At 35.8% G+C, this 11173-nt stretch overlaps 1 protein-coding gene across 4 annotated transcripts in view; it reads left to right on the top strand.

Moving 5' to 3' along the window:
- The first annotated feature begins 600 nt into the window (after positions 1–600).
- The window catches only part of LOC108606420 (voltage-dependent T-type calcium channel subunit alpha-1G), a 43791-nt gene continuing 33218 nt past the window's right edge, over positions 601–11173 (top strand). For all 4 annotated transcript variants that reach the window (XM_017996520.1, XM_017996517.1, XM_017996516.1 and 1 more), the window contains exons 1-3: positions 601–1421; positions 9184–9295; positions 10848–11079. In XM_017996520.1, the coding sequence (XP_017852009.1) occupies positions 658–1421; positions 9184–9295; positions 10848–11079 (1108 nt within the window). In that variant the 5' untranslated portion in view covers positions 601–657. The remainder of the gene's footprint in view (positions 1422–9183; positions 9296–10847; positions 11080–11173) is intronic.

Raw genomic sequence — 11173 nt, 5'->3', positions numbered from 1 at the left:
AAACTTTGTAGATTAATTTAAGCAATGAAGCTATGAGAAGTTTTGAATACTGGTCTTGTTGAAAAGCTATAAATATATTTGAAATCAATTATTAATATTGTTAATAAGCGTTAATTGTTTATAAGGCTTTATATATAGAAAAGCAAAAATTTAAAAATAAAATTAATCTTACAAAATATAATATATAATATATATAATTCTAAAATAAATATATAATTTTTAATAATGAAAACAGGGCGGCCTCAGCTGCTCTTAGTATTAATTCCAAGTTACATTTAAAATAAATAAAATAATAAATTAATAATGAAAATTAAGCAAATTGAGAAATGCTTAGAGCAACAACAAATTTGTTGCAGTGTAATTTAGCGACTGACGGCGTCGCATTAAAAATCAATTCACAAACTTTGCACGTAGCAAGCAGCTTAAGTGCATAAGTATGTGTGTGTATGCGCGCGTGTGTGTGTGCGTATGTGTGTGTGTGTAGATTTTATGAGTTTTATGTGGCTTTGATGAAGCTGCTGAGCTAAGTAATAGCTGTCTAATCGATCTTACTAACTCACTCTCCCTCTCTCTCTCTCTCTCCCTTTGTTTTATAGATTGGAATTTGTCAAAATGGAATGACCAAAGCTGCTTGTGCTGGCCAACAGGTCGTTGAATATGCTGCAGCAGCCAACAGCAACAGCAACGGCAACAACAGCAGCAGCAGCAGGTGCAACTGTTGCTAGCGGCAGCAATGGACAGCGACGTCGCGTGGCAGCCACAGATAGCGGCAATAATAGCAACAACAACAACACTAATAAACTGAGATCACAATCAATGCATTCCAACGAAGAGCCGCCCATGTCGGTGATTGTCGACAGCGGCAAAAGCGCGCAGCAACAGCAACAGCAACAGAAGCTGCGACGCAGCAACAGCAGCAGTCAGCAGCAGCGACAGCGCAAGACAAGCAGCTGCAGCGCCAATGTTAGCGCCAAGGCCACGCCCACAAGCACCAGACGCGCCCAGCGACAACATTCAAATGCCAGCGATGCAGCCAAGCAGCAGCAGCAGCAGCAGCAGCAACAGTCGCGCCGCTATCAGCAAACGCAATCGCAAACGCGCAGCAAGGAGCGTCAAGCGCCGCAGGATTCGCAGCAGCTGCCACGTCGTCGTGCCGCAAGGCGGCGTCATGGTGGCCATGCAGCCAGCGGCTCCTCCAGCGACTCCAGCTGCAATGGCAGCTGCAGCTCGGACGACGAAGACGACGACGATGATGGCGATTCGACGCACAGCTCATCCGGCTCCAGTTCATCGGGCACATCCTCGAGCTCATCGTCGGGTGAACCGAATCTACCGTATCCGGGCTTTCCGGAAATTTCCATGAAGGCATTGACGCAATATACGCGACCGCGCAACTGGTGCCTCATGCTCATCACCAATCCATATCCTTTTTCAAAAACAAAACGCACACGCACACGCACGTTGCTGCGCTTGTGTCCTTCGGCTTACATCCTTGTTTCTCTTTTCATTATTTTTTTTCACTGCGCCCCATGTGTCCTTGCATACGGCAAAGGTGTATGCATTTATACATAGCTGTATATATATAGCTGTATATATAGCTCGGGCTGCCTATTGATTTTTATATATGGCACTCATGTCCTGATACGAGCGCTGGATAAACAGGCAGTTGCAATTTCACGCTTAGCAACAATTCAATTAAATATTTATGCTCAATAACTCTTTATACCTTTTAGCGATTGCGAGCTGTACAGTACACAAAGTTTTAACTGCATAGCTATTCAAAATTCTATTTGTTATTTAGTATTTAATTTTGTATTTTAATTTTGAGCAAAGAAACTTTAAGTATTTTTGCTAATTTGCATTTATTAACTTTATTTGATTTTATAATTTTCATTTAATTATTTAAGCAGCAATTGCTTTTAATTTTGTAGATTTCTTTTATATTTTCTAATAATTAGTTTTTCAATTTTTTTTATTAATTGAAAGGCAATTTGAAGCTAATTTTAATTTATTATTTGTAGAATTTTAGCATAGAATAAATATTTTTGGAGTTTTAATCTTTAAGATTCTCGCATTTTATATAAATTAATAAAGAACAAATTCGATTTAATAGGGTAAACAAAAAATTATAATTATATTTTAAATTATGAAAAGTTTAAATAGATTATTTTTTGCTATGTTTTTAACCCAATTCGATTTGATTGCTAAACAAAACATTATAATCTATCATTATTATTGTTTTTCAAGTGATTTTTAATTTTTTATAATTTCCCACTGTTTATTTAAAATGCAAAAGCATAAGCATAAATATCTTTATCTAGTCTAGTCCAAGTAACACTTAACTTTGAAAAATTTGAGAGCTTCGTCTGGTGCCCAATATTTATTGCCAAGGCGCGCCCCAAGGGCTGTGCTGAGTGGGGTGGGGGCTGCACTTAAGTGGCAAACGTCGCTCTGTGGCATTGAGCAAGCCAAAGCGACGCCAAACAAATAAGTTAAATTAGTTGAAGCACACACAAGTATTAAATTGATTGTGAGGCCAATTGGCAATTGGAATTGAACAAACTTTGCCAAGTTGCAACAAATCGTTGCACACGATGCGAAAGAGCAGGCAACACAAATTGATGAGCAAGCAATTAAAGCAGCAGCAGCTCAAAGTCAAGTTTACTATTTTTTTTTTTAAGCTGCATAGCAACATAAATAAATAAGCAGCGCAGTCAATTTTAATTTGAAAATTAAATATATGCAAAGCGATTTTTCATGCAAACGTCAGAGACTGAGCGTGGGGGCGTGGTTTGGGTTGGGGGCAAACTGATTGGCACATTAAAATATAAAAAAAAAAAATACAATAATAATGTCAATACTTTGGCGCAGACAAACGGAAGCTGCTAACGGCGGCAACTTTGTGGCAAGACGTTCGGCCTTTTGCCTTTGCGACAAGTGAGAGATACGTTGTTCCCGTTATTTATGCGATACACACACACACGCACGCATACACACACACACATACACTGGGGCACTGTATAAATTTTGCAACAGCCAAGGGGGAAGCCAAGGCAATGAGCATAAAACAAGTCGTGTATATTTACATATGAATACCGTTATATATATGCATATATATACATATGTATGCATGTGTGTGTGTGTGTGTGACTCTAGAATTTACCTTGGCCTAAGAACTTTAGCATAGCCTTGGCACAAAACTTCACTTGACTTGCCACACACATAACTCAATTTGCCATTCAGTTTCTCTCTCTCTCTCTCTCTCACTCTCTTTGTCTCTCGCTCTGCTAAACGCTTTATAAACTCGCAGCTTACAATTGCCTCATATATTTAGTTTAGCAATTGACAATTTCCCTTAATTTATTTAAATTTATACTAAGTACAAGCAATAGTAATACTATTATAATAATAATAATAATTATATAGTATAGCATATTAGCTATATAGCTTACTATTTATTTTAATAGCTAGTCGAACATTATTTGTTGCAACTATATTCAAAATTGATTTATGCTCAATTACAAGGTAGAAAACTTTTTGCTAACATTGTTTGTATTTATTTCTATTTTTTCTATTTAAACTGAAATTTATTTTAATTTTCTTAAATTTTAAATTATGTAAAATATTTTATTTTTTTATTAAATTTCGCACATTATTGTAACACTTTCAAATTTATTTTTATAGTGAATTTTGGCCTTTTCTATTTATATGTTTTATATTTAAACTGCAATTTTTTTAAATTTTAAATTATGTAAAATATTTTTTTTCTTTGTTTAATTTTACACATTATTGTAACGCTTTGAAATTTATTTTTATAGTAAACTTTTGTTTACTTTTGAAAGACCTAAAAATTTGTAAATTAAACAAACTACTGCTTAATTATTTTTAAAGCAATATTGAAGCACTAAATAATTTTTTAAAATTTTTATTATCAACAATTTGTTGCATATGCATTGTTTATTTTTTTTGAAATTTTGTTAAACTAAACAAAATACGTTTTTTAATTTGTTAAACTATTATGTAATGCTTAAGGCTTAATCTTTTTAAAATATTTTTTTTTGCATTATTATCTTTATATTTTTTTAATACTTTGCTTATACTTTGTTTCTTTAAGCGCGCCAAATAGTTTTAGCAACGCATTTGGTGTTGCACATAAATTTGTGGCTCGTTGCGCTGCAGGGTCTGTGTGCTCTGCTGTTGGTTGCACTTGCAACTTACAACACGTACTTGGCACAAAAATGTTGTCGTCTATTTTACGGCGCTTTTAGCGTGAAACTTGCGCCAACGCAGGCACGCGCAACAACAACAACAACAACAGCAACGAAGAGCAACAGCTTGCAACTATGCAGTGTAGAGCGAGAGCGAGAGCGAGAGAGTGAGAGCGAGAGAGCTATAGAGCAAATGCCATATCATTAGCATACCAAGGAGTTGCCTAGAAGGGGCTTGGTGGCTAAAAATGTGAAGACGAAGTAAGACGCGCGTGCTAATGCGCATAGCGCACGCCCCCACAACTAATTATGGCATGTACTTAAGCCACTTAGAGGCAGCAACAGCGATTCATCGTTGCGCCACTCGACAACGCTCCACCCACCCCCAATCAGCCACAACAACAACAACTGACCCCCAAAACTTTGCCACGTACCACGTGCTTGGCATTCATTACTCCCAGTACTTGGCTGACTGAGAGACAGAGATAGAGACAGAGACAGAGCGTTATGTCGATTGGTCATCTCGTATGACCACACACTGCATTGCTGGGAATCAATCACTTAAGAGAAGAGCTGGCTAATAGTTTCGCCTGCTGAGCTGCGCTATGCTGAATGTTAAATCTTTAATGCAAAACAGTTAAAATATTTAAATTTATTTGTTGCTCAACAATTTGCTGCGTTTAGAATGTTGATGCGAATTTAAATGTTGATGCTTGCTTTTATTTAATTTATAGCTACCTATGCCAGCCTAACTAAATTCAACGTTAAGCTATTTGTTTAAATTACAAAATATTTTGCAGTTTTTTTGAGTCAAAACAAATAGTTGAAAATAATGCACACTAATGCGAATATTTTTTAATATTTTTACTTTACTTATCTAAGTTTTGATTGCAATAGTTCGATTCAATTAAATAATTTTTAAAATGTTTCAGTTGCGATAGCTTTAAGTTTATTTTGCCAACATAATTTAAGTGCTAAAGGCTTACATTTAATTGTTGATGCTTGCTTGCTTTTATTTAATTAATAGCTTGCTAGCTACTTAGCAATATATAGCAAATAATTACAAAATTAAGTTGCAGTTTTTTTTTTTATATAAATCAAATAGTTGAAAATAATGCAATATAATAAGCATATTTTTAATTATTTTTGCTTTCAATAGTTCAGTTCAAATTTAATTGAATTATTTAATTGAAATGTTTCAGCTGCTTGCAGCTTTAAGTTTATTTAGCCAACATAATTTAAATGCTAATGGCTAACACTTAATGCTAATGATGCTTACTAAACTAAAGAAAAACTAAAACAAAATAAGTTGCAGTTTTTTTTTTATATATTTAATTATTTTTGTTTAACTTGTCTAAATTTTGATTGCAATAGTTTAATTCAATTAAATAATTGAATGCTACAGCTGCTTGCAGCTTTAAGTTTATTTAGCCAACATAATTTAATTGCTTTGACTAAAAACATATTTCTATTTGCATATCTTTGGCTTTTGGCTTTGTCCCTTGGCAAATTTGTACGACTTGCCACAAATGTTGGCCGCTTTTTATTCAATTTCCGTTAGAGTAATGCTCGTAGCCAAAGCTAATTCCAAAATGTTGTTGTGCATGGCTTTGAAGAATTTCCAGCAAAATCCTAAACATGTTTGTTAGCCGTACAAGCTGCTATCAATTTGCAAAGAGAGGAGGTGAGAGGAGCAAGAAAAAAAAATTCAATTGCACGCTTCCGCTTCTCTCTCTCTTTCGCTCTCTCTCTGTCTCTTTCTCTATCGCTTTGCTGGGCTGTCTGCACCTTGCTTTGCCATTTGGCATTTTATGTAGCTTTTTGCTTTATCTTTGCCTCATGCTGTGGCATGTCCAGTCAACTGCGGCGGCAACTCATGGCCAGTTCCTTTGCCTTTTTTTCAGTCTTTTAATTTGTTGCGATTTTGTGTACGCTTGCATGCATTGCCCTCGAAAAAAAACAAACACACACACACACACACACACGAGAGAAAACAAACCAATACAGCTACGAACGAGGCTTTGAGCCACGAGCTTTACGCTCGACTTAATTTGTTTACTGTTGGTTTGGGGGCTCACTCATTCGCCCAGCAGCGTGTCGCGTCCGCGTCGTCGTCGTGCCAAATCAAAAATAATGGCATAGACCCATAGAACGCGCACACGTCCCCCAGGTAACGCCCAGCTATAGGTTACGCCCACTTGACACTATTTCAACGCCTACTCTTTAATTCTTTTTCGGCTGTGCACAGCAAAAAATTCAGCAGTTCTTATGTCTAAAAAATATTTGTAAAAATTCGAATTTAACATTTTAATATTTATTGCCTTGTTTTTATTTTTTTTTATATACATAAATATTTTTATGATTTATTTTTACAATAATTTAATGTTTTTAATTTGTTATGCCGAATTTATATTTTGTAACTTTATAAATTAAACATTTAAATGATTTATTAATGCAATATTTATTTTTTAGTTTACTTTATTAAATTGTTAATTTATTGCAATTTTTTATTGGCATAATTTAACATTTTAATATTTGCTTTATTTATTGCTTTGTTTTTATAGTAATAAATATTTTTATAATTTATTTAATATATTTTGACGTTTTGTATTTTTTATTCAATTTTTTAACTTTGTAAATCAAACATTTAAATGATTTATTAATGCAATATTTATTTTTTGTTTACTTTAACATAAATTTTAAATTGCATTTTTATGATTTATTAATGTCTAACTTTAATATGCTTTTAATTTGTGCAATTTTAACAGCCGAATTTCGATTATTTATATATTTAATATAAAATTTATGCTATTTGCCATATGCAGCTTTTTTTTTGTTTGTTTTGTTTTTTGCTGTGTGGCATTTTGGTGGCGCCTCTGACGTTTGCCAGTGCCGCATATTTGAGCTGCTGCAATATTTATAGAGCGCAGTGCCTGCCTCTGCCCCAAAGCACACATACAGAGACACACACACACACAGACACACATACGCGTTGTCTGCACACTGTTCACATTTGTTTTTATGACACTGTGGCTCTGACCTGACCTGCATATGCTTTTGCCTTTGCTTTTGCCTGCGCGTCTGGACCAAACGCAATGCTACTAATGAATTGCAAGGTCTGGCCAATTGTCCTTTTTGTTGAGCGTGGTTGAGGGGGTTGAGGGGCGGGCTGAGTTTCGCCATTGTGTTGCGCGTTTTTATCTTTAATTGTGCGTTAATAGCGTAAACATTTTGTGCATTATTTCAGTTCACGCGCCCATAAAAATAAAAACGAGTCCTTGGCTGCGCATTTCACATGCATTAAGCATACGTCCCGTTGGCGTCCCTGCAACGCTATTTGGAACGGATGTATGTATTAAGCGCTTGCGAATTATTCAGTGCTCTTTTAAGTGCATGAGAATGAGAATGAGAATAAGAATGAGAGCTGAGGCCAAATGGCCAAACATTGCGTCATGCGTGGCAACAACTTTGTTGCAACATTAGGGTGCTTGCCACACATTTGCCCAGTCGCTTTACTACTACTTTTCGTTTATAGTTTTGAGTGCTCACTGCCATTATTCGCATCTCTGTTTATCTATCGCCCCCCCCAAAAAAAAAAGCAAAAAATACTTAAGCTGCAGTATTCTCAATTCTCAATTCTCAGTTCTCAGTTCTCAGCTCTCACTTTTGCCATTATCTCGGCTGCTTAGCTTCAAGTGTTGGCTCATTACATAAATATACTTGCCACTGTTGCAACTGCCGCAATCTTCTACATCAGCAACTTGTTACACTACACCACACACACAGAGACACACACACACATAGACAGGCACACAGACGTAGCTACTTTGGCTGCAACGATGCCGCAAGTTGCCCACATCTCAATGAAAACTTTCGCCAGCCACTTTCTGTGGCATGCAACAGCAAAATGTGCAAAATTCGCATTGTAAGTATATGTTGCATACTTTTGTGCGAGTGAATATTGTAATCGAGCTGTTCTAAAAGATAAACTTGCCAACACACTAACTTGTGGTCTCCAATCGACTAAAGAAGTGCAGTCAGCTGCGAGCTACGCTAATGCGCTACAGTAGCTAACAACTATATGCGCCCTGCTTGCAATTTAAACTGAAAATTGCTTAATTTTATGCTTAATTTTATTAGCAATTCATCGAGTCAATGCAATTTAAATTAACTAAAACATTTTAGCGCATATATCAACTTATCGATTTATCAATTTAACGCTTAAATTGTTTTGATTAGCTTTAAACTTAATAGCAAGTTATCGATCGATTAATTTTATTTATTTGAAGCTAAATATTTGCATTAGGCAATTTATTATAATTAAATTGATTTGTTTAGCTTTTTGCACATTTAAAATCAAAGTCAAGCACTTAAACTTATTAGCAAGTTATCGATCGATTAATTTTATTTATTTGAAGCTAAATAATTGTATTAAGCAATTTATTAAAATTTATTTACTATTTATTTATAATTATTTAAAACAAATCGTTCAAAAATGATCAACCTAGCATTTAATAGATTTTCGAAACTTTTAGCTTGAATTGCATTTAAGCAATGTGTACTGTAGCAGTTTCGTTTTGCGCGATTTTTCTCTCTCTCTCTCTTTGGCTAACAAATCTCAACTCACTGTGTGAGTGACTGTCATCAATTTGTGTCATTTGTGTGGGAATTTTACTTGAAGCAAAACCCAGCAAAGCAGCAAACCGAGCTGTAGCAACAACAACTCGCAACTGCCACAAAGCTGCAGCAGCACGTTGCACGTTGCAGCCCAAACAGTTGACAAGTGCTTGAGTGCGCATTAGGCAAGCCAATGCCAGTGAGATGCAGTGAGATTGTTTGCTATGCCTTTGTTTTGTCTCTGTGAATCAGCTGAAGTTAGCTTGGGTTGTTTTTTTTTTTCCTTTTACAGCATTTACACACACAAATTGCGTTTTACCTTAACTTTAACTTTTTAACTGCATTTGGATTCCTATACGTGGTTCGAGCGCATTTCCATTTTGGTCATATTACTCAACTGCATAACCCTGGGCATGTATCAGCCCTGTGTCGATGATACTTGCCTCAAGCCACGCTGCCGCATATTACAGGTGAGTAGTCTTGTATTAATAAAACTGACAGCCCATATCCCAGTAGAGTTGAGCATGGGTACTCCAAAGTGCCACAAAGCGTAAAGCTCGACATGTTTTTAAAGTCCTCACGACTTTGCTTAACTTTGCTTATCAATTTATAAATAAGTTTCAGTAGCATACAGTAAAATAATAATATTTAATAAAAAAATATTTAAAATTATAGCGTGTCTAGCTTTTTGTTATCGAAAATCTATGCTCATCTCTAATTCCAAACTGAAAACTAAGCCAAGACCCAAACCTTTAATTATAAATACTCAAATTATGTAAAATTTAACAATTAAGCAGTTCAAGATTATAATATATAATAATTCTAGCTACTCAGTTTTTAATGCTTATAGTCAAGTCAACTATTCATTACTTCAATTGTTGCTTATTGTTAAGCTTATGATTATTATGAAAGTTTTACTTAATTTCGAATGCACACAGATTTTCTGCAAGTGTATTAGAGACATACTCGCAATGTCATGACGTTGGCATCACATTAACTGCCATTTATTTAAGCAATTTTTTGGCTCACTTCCTGCCAGGCAGGCAGACTTCATCCTTGGCGGGCGGATGACATCAAACAGGCACTTCGGCTCATTAGGCAGCCAATGCCACACGGCATGGATTCTCACATGTTAGACACACACACACACACACACACACAGTGGGGTGTAGCTGCTAAGGCAATTACAGAGCCACACACACACACAGACATACAAATACTATGAACATGTTTTGAAGCGCAACGTGAGAAAATGTTGGATATGAAAAGGTGGGCCAAACATTTTTGGGCAAAGCTTCACAGTCAAGTGTGGCAAATTGGCAGCAGCAGCAGCAGTAGTAGGAAGAAGAAGAAGCAGCAGCAGCAGCAGATTGTTTGACAACGAGAATGGAAAATGACAAGAACATAAGTGTCTCATCCAAATTGCTGAGAGTTTCAGTTTTTGTCACGATTCGTTTTGTATTCAGTCTCTTTCACTCTCTGTCAGTCGCTGCCCTCGTGTCTCATAAGGACACGTGTGGCCAACAAAGTGGCCAGCAGCCACAGCTTGCCACACATACAAAACGTACTTGAAGTTAACAATTAATTTGAAGCACTACAACATGCTGCTCTATAGACAGCTTTGTCTTTGTCTCATAGTAATTACTGAGATTTGTGCTAGAAGAAGCAGCGAGTGAGAGACAGAGACAGAGCGAGCATAAAAACTAAATTGGTCTTTCAGTTTTTGTCTAATTAACTCAAATGTGCATATATTAAAAACAATTGCAGCTTAATTTATTAAATTAAATTATTTTAAATATATATAATAAACAAAAACGTTAGAAAATGCTAGACAAAAATTTTAGCTTTTTAATTTCATTTGTAAAAAAATATATTTTATAAAAATAAATGCAGCTAGTGAATTCAAGGCAACTATTTTTTTTAATTTTAGCAGCCCTTTTCCATTTTCCTCTTTTCCTTCCCTATCACTTTTAGCGCCTGCAGCTTTACTAACTTGACATTTCACTAATTTTCTTGCTTCAGATCTTCGATGACATCATCTTTGCCTTTTTTGCACTGGAAATGACCATTAAAATGGTTGCCATGGGCATGTGTGGCAAGAATACATATCTAGCCGATTCGTGGAATCGTTTGGACTTCTTCATCGTACTCGCCGGACTGCTCGAGTATGTGATGCACGTGGAGAATTTGAATCTAACAGCGATACGCACAATACGCGTGCTGCGACCGCTGCGCGCCATAAATCGGATACCAAGTATGATATAATTTGATATAGATAGGCTATAGCTATATTAGTGTGTTGGTTTGGCAACATTTATTGCATAATTTAATAAAATAAAAGCAAAGCA

This window comes from Drosophila busckii, chromosome X, assembly GCF_011750605.1.
Source record: "Drosophila busckii strain San Diego stock center, stock number 13000-0081.31 chromosome X, ASM1175060v1, whole genome shotgun sequence".
NCBI classification, from domain to species: Eukaryota; Metazoa; Arthropoda; class Insecta; order Diptera; family Drosophilidae; genus Drosophila; species Drosophila busckii.
This window is presented reverse-complemented; position numbering and strand designations above follow the sequence as displayed.